The sequence below is a fragment of the Lutjanus erythropterus genome, unplaced genomic scaffold (genome assembly GCF_056507025.1).
Source record: "Lutjanus erythropterus isolate fLutEry1 unplaced genomic scaffold, fLutEry1.hap2 Scaffold_505, whole genome shotgun sequence".
Lineage (NCBI taxonomy): Eukaryota > Metazoa > Chordata > Actinopteri > Lutjaniformes > Lutjanidae > Lutjanus > Lutjanus erythropterus.
The window spans coordinates 35,333-41,185 of NW_028146696.1; the positions used below are offsets into that span (position 1 = coordinate 35,333).

The 5,853-nt window shown below is 50.6% G+C and overlaps 1 protein-coding gene across 1 annotated transcript; it reads right to left on the minus strand.

Annotated features, from left to right (window-relative positions):
- Positions 1-230: 230 nt before the first annotated feature.
- Positions 231-5,085, minus strand: LOC146303881 (tRNA-queuosine alpha-mannosyltransferase-like). The gene is made up of 4 exons (XM_084714338.1): positions 4,896-5,085; positions 1,762-1,839; positions 1,573-1,664; positions 231-916 (listed from the first exon to the last, which is right to left on the minus strand). The coding sequence occupies exons 1-4, from the start codon at positions 5,083-5,085 to the stop codon at positions 842-844; spliced, it is 435 nt and encodes a 144-aa protein (XP_084570464.1). The 3' UTR covers positions 231-841.
- Positions 5,086-5,853: the final 768 nt, after the last annotated feature.

Consider the following 5,853-nt stretch of genomic DNA (forward strand, 5'->3'; position numbering starts at 1 on the left):
GGTTTGGTTTTGTAGTTTTACAGCCAATCAATCAATCAATCAATCAATCAATCAATCAATCAATCAATCAATCAATCAATCCTCAGTTTGTCCCAAAAATATTTAAAAGTGAGACTGAAGTCCAACTTAATAGAAGTAATGTTAACTTTTAAGACCAGCCAAAAAATATTGAAGACATTTTAAGGCCTATAATTGATTCTTCTCTCAGCGTTAAGCCATAAAGTTTTAATTTTATTGATAAGTGATTTGAGTAACAGACAAACATTCGAATCAAAATGTGTCTGATAAAATAATGTATTTATATTAAGGCTGACAGAAAACTGCAGGTTTGGTGTCTCAGATGTTGGACGCAGCCTGACTTGGTGCGTTCAGAGTGTCTGTGGATCCACTTGAACTCGTGTACGTCGTGGACCTGGCAGCTCAGGTGGAGCTACAGACGCAGACCGCGGCCTGGCCGCCGCTCTGTCGCTGCGGTGAACAACACAACCTCAACAGCACAAAGGATAAAAATGGATCCAGCCGGATATATGAGGTGGCACCGCCTGTGGAAACATGAAAGCTTTTACACGTTAACCCCCCTCCTCCACCCAAACCACACACATAAAAGAAAGTTCTCCTCCAGCCCGAGAGGACGGGGACATTTACAGGTCCAGACTTGGCGTCTCCAGCCCACCAGCCTGCCTTTGATTTGGAGCTCAGAGGTGCCTGAGACGGGCTGGAAGTCACCGCCAGCCGCTTTCTGTGGGACGTGGCGTCGAGTCAGGCATGACGACGGCCTGGCAGACGCTCCGACAGCCTCCAAACCAGCCGACGCTAATGGACTGAAGCCTCCGTGGTGCGTTCAGGGATCCTGCGCTGCCAGAAGAGTCTCAAAACGCTCCTTAAGGGACGCCCAGGAGAAGGAGGAGGTGTTGACCTGAACAACAGCAGAAGACGAAGATACAGATTTATTCTGGTTCTGTTTTTTTTAAATATTATAACAAGCTTAAAGGAGCAGTTCAACACGTTGGGAAATACTAAAGAAACAGTATGTGGTCTCCAGTTCCAGCATCAATGTCCAGTTAGCTCAGAGTTAGCATCAATTTTCTATTAGCTCAGAGTTAGCATCAATTTTCTATTAGCTCAGAGTTAGCATCAATTTTCTATTAGCTCAGAGTTAGCTTCACACAGAGTTAGCTTCAGTGTCAAGAGAGCAGATTTAGCTTCAATGTTCAACAAGCACACATTTAGCTTCAGAGTCTACATAGCATGGAGTTAGCTTCTAGGCCCAGTTAGTCTCAAAATCCAGTTAGCTTACAGTTAGCTTCAAGGACTGGTTAGTTTAGAGTTATATTCAGTGTCCAGTTTTCTTAGCGTTAGCATCAAAGTATCCTTTGTTGAATTTAGCTTAGCAGAAGTGAACTGAGCACTGAGCTTCATTCACAGGAACCAATAAATGTAAATGTAACATTTAAGCTAATCTACCTGAACTGAACACTGAACCCAACCAGGCTTCAATAGCAGGTGTATTATAGGAAATGTAGTTTTTGGATCTCTGCCCCTGTGCTGCTCAGATTCGGACCAGTCAGTTACCTTGACGACATGTCTGCGAGCGACGTCAGGCCTCCTGCAGAGCGACTGCAGCCGCTTACAAAGCTGCTCAGGTGTGGAGTACAGGTACTCTACTGCATTAGAGAGCAGAGAAGAAGAAGCTTCAGCCCCACGCTGACCAATCACAGCTCACACTTCATTATTAATAAAGACTTTAACAGTTTTTATTACCTGGAAATATTTCAGGATAAACTAAAGCCTTCGGACACAGAGGGTAACAGCCACAGTGAACAGCTTCTAACCTGAAAAACACACATCAAACACAGTCAGCTGATTCGCCCACTTTAGCTTTGCGTAGAAACGGAGAACAGCTGGTCTGTCAGCTCAGGCTGAGGGTGGACTTAACTTCTGAAAACTCTGTATTGCTCCATATTCCCTTTTAGCGTGTTAGCATCTGTTACAATTTAGCATCTCACCTTTGTAACTTTGCTTTGCCTTCCTATGCTAACATGTCAACATCACCATGCTAATGTGCTAACGTTTTGCTTGATTATCACACACTGATCTGCTGAGAGAAAACAGATAACGACTATTGGCCCAAATGACTAATGAATACTTAATCGTGTCTCTCTGAACACAGTATGCAGACAGAAGACATCTGAATCTGTACGGAAAGTTCTTGGTCAAAGTTTGTATGATTTTCCCAAACATAAACATTGGGTTCACAGACATGAGGACGTCAGAACAGCTGAGTGAGTGTCATCTGTCGAATGTGGAGAAGAACATGGAGAACATCGACATGAAGACGAGTCAATAAAAATATGAGTTGGTCATGAATGATGTCGTTCTGAAGAAGATCCCTTTACAATCTCAAAGGCGTTTTTCGGCTGCATTTATTTTGTTGAGTCAAACTGGTGCTTTTATTTTGTTGACATTCAGACATATTTGTAATTAATTAATTAAATTAATTTAATTAAATTAATTGAATTAAATTAATGAAAAACTTTTTTTTTTTTCTTTAAAAATAATTGTTTTCAGTTCGACCAGATTTTATCTGACGACATGATAAACCAACATTAGCATGCTAACATGCTACATTTTGCTAACATACATAAGTTAATACTGTTAGAATCACGTCAAACATGCTGCAGCCAAAAATGATTTTTTTCTACAGAACTGTGATGCATGTTGGAATATTTTAAGCATCTTTTGCAACAGAATTGTGGGAGGAAGTGAAATTTGAAAAAAAAAGTACAATTCATAAAAAATCAAAGCCAAAATTATTAAAAAAATAAAATACTGTTCATTGAGACATGGATGTTTTCAGACTCGTCCTCTCAGATGTCATTATGGGATGTTCCAGTGGAATGAATGACTTCATTGTTGCCGCGGGGTACGAGTGGCTCACTGCTCATAATTAATCAGATTAATCAGAATTCAGTGATAATGAGGACGAGACTCTCAGCTGACATCAACAACACTCAGATCAGGGCTCTGATTGGTTCTTTAATGACAACATTTAATTCTGACACATCACTGAGCTCAGGCTTTTATTTTGATGAGCTGAGCTGGTGCCATTATTTTGTTGTATCTGTAATTAAATGTTATTTGTATTAAACAGAGAATTAACCAATAGGGATGTAAGGATACATTCAACTCAGGATTCGAGACGATCTCAGATACTGACTTCACGATATGATGTTCTCACAAATTTTTTTCTTTATATCCCTGGAATTATTTCTCAGACAAAAAATACAACATGTCTGAGGTGTAGCTGCAAAACACAAGCTATGCAATGAATGTATTTTAAAAAATATCTATATATTTAAACAAAACTACAACAAATATTTTCTCTTATCTTTAACAAATTAAAGAGAATCCTTTGAATTTTTTTTAATCTCTGAGGTGAACTCCAGAACAACCGTCTGTCCTCTTCTTAAAAGCTTGAATCTTGTCTGTGATCTTTTCAGTTTTGAACACAGGAGGTTCCACTGATCTAAAGTGCAGTGGATTTCATTTATTCAAGCTGTGTCCAAATCCACTTTTGCCGTCTTGCTCCGGGGGTGCAGGGGTATCCTGTCCCGTCCCGTCCCGTCCCGTCCCGTCCTGTCCCGTCCTGTCCCGTCCTGTCCCGTCCCGTCCCGTCCTGTCCCGTCCCGTCCTGTCCTGTCCGGTCCTGTCCCGTTCTGTCCTGTCCCGTCCTGTCCTGTCCCGTCCTGTCCTGTCCTGTCCTGTCCTGTCCGGTCCTCTCCCGTTCTGTCCTGTCCTGTCCCGTTCTGTCCCGTCCCGTCCCGTCCCGTCCCGTCCTGTCCCGTCCCGTCCTGTCCTGTCCGGTCCTGTCCCGTTCTGTCCTGTCCCGTCCTGTCCTGTCCCGTCCTGTCCCGTTCTGTCCTGTCCCGTCTCGTCCCGTCCTGTCCTGTCCTGTCCTGTCCTGTCCGGTCCTCTCCCGTTCTGTCCTGTCCTGTCCCGTTCTGTCCCGTCCCGTCCCGTCCCGTCCTGTCCGGTCCCGTTCTGTCCCGTCCCGTCTCGTCCCGTCCTGTCCCGTTCTGTCCGGTCCTGTCCCGTTCTGTCCTGTCCCGTCCTGTCCTGTCCTGTCCCGTTCTGTCCCGTCCCGTCCCGTCCCATCCCGTCCCGTCCTGTCCGGTCCCGTTCTGTCCCGTCCCGTCCCGTCCCGTCTCGTCCCGTCCTGTCCCGTTCTGTCCTGTCCCGTCCCGTTCTGTCCTGTCCCGTCCCGTCTCGTCCTGTCCTGTCCTGTCCCGTCCCATTCTGTCCCGTCCCGTCCCGTCCCGTCCTGTCCCGTTCTGTCCCGTCCTGTCCCGTCCCGTTCTGTCCCGTCCCGCCTCGTCCTGTCCTGTCCTGTCCTGTCCTGTCCGGTCCTGTCCCGTTCTGTCCTGTCCCGTCCTGTCCTGTCCCGTCCTGTCCCGTTCTGTCCTGTCCCGTCTCGTCCCGTCCTGTCCTGTCCTGTCCTGTCCTGTCCTGTCCTGTCCGGTCCTCTCCCGTTCTGTCCTGTCCTGTCCCGTTCTGTCCCGTCCCGTCCCGTCCCGTCCCGTCCCGTCCCGTCCTGTCCGGTCCCGTTCTGTCCCGTCCCGTCTCGTCCCGTCCTGTCCCGTTCTGTCCGGTCCTGTCCCGTTCTGTCCTGTCCTGTCCCGTCCTGTCCTGTCCGGTCCCGTTCTGTCCCGTCCCGTCCCGTCCCGTCTCGTCCCGTCCTGTCCCGTTCTGTCCTGTCCCGTCCCGTTCTGTCCTGTCCCGTCCCGTCTCGTCCTGTCCTGTCCTGTCCCGTCCCATTCTGTCCCGTCCCGTCCCGTCCCGTCCTGTCCTGTCCCGTTCTGTCCCGTCCTGTCCCGTCCCGTTCTGTCCCGTCCCGCCTCGTCCTGTCCCGTTCTGTCCCGTCCCGCCTCGTCCTGTCCTGTCCTGTCCTGTCCGGTCCTGTCCCGTTCTGTCCTGTCCTGTCCTGTCCCGTCCTGTCCCGTTCTGTCCTGTCCCGTCTCGTCCCGTCCTGTCCTGTCCGGTCCTGTCCCGTTCTGTCCTGTCCTGTCCCGTTCTGTCCCGTCCCATCCCGTCCCGTCCCGTCCCGTCTCGTCCCGTCCCGTTCTGTCCCGTCCCGTCCCGTCCCGTCCCGTCTCGTCCTGTCCTGTCCCGTCCCGTCCCGTCTCGTCCCGTTCTGTCCTGTCCCGTCCCGTTCTGTCCCGTCCCGCCTCGCCTCGTCCTGTCCCGTTCTGTCCTGTCCTGTCCCGTCCCGTTCTGTCCCGTCCCGCCTCGTCCTGTCCCTTCCTGTCCCGTCCCGTCCCGTCTCGTCTCGTCTCGTCCCGTCCTGTCCCGTCCTGTCCTGTCCCGTCCTGTCCCGTCCCGTCTCGTCTCGTCCCGTCCTGTCCCGTCCTGTCCTGTCCCGTTCTGTCCTGTCCTGTCCCGTTCTGTCCTGTCCCGTCTCGTCTCGTCTCGTCCCGTCCTGTCCCGTCCTGTCCTGTCCCGTCCCGTCTCGTCTCGTCCCGTCCTGTCCCGTCCTGTCCTGTCCCGTCCTGTCCCGTCCCGTCTCGTCCCGTCCTGTCCCGTCCTGTCCCGTCCTGTCCTGTCCCGTTCCGTCCTGTCCTGTCCCGTTCTGTCCTGTCCCGTCTCGTCTCGTCTCGTCCCGTCCTGTCCCGTCCTGTCCCGTCCCGTCCCGTCTCGTCTCGTCTCGTCCCGTCCTGTCCCGTCCTGTCCTGTCCCGTCCCGTCCCGTCCCGTCTCGTCTCGTCTCGTCCCGTCCTGTCCCGTCCTGTCCCGTCCCGTTCTGTCCTGTCCCGTTCTGTCCTGTCCTGTCCCGTTCTGTCCCGTCCCGTCCTGCCTG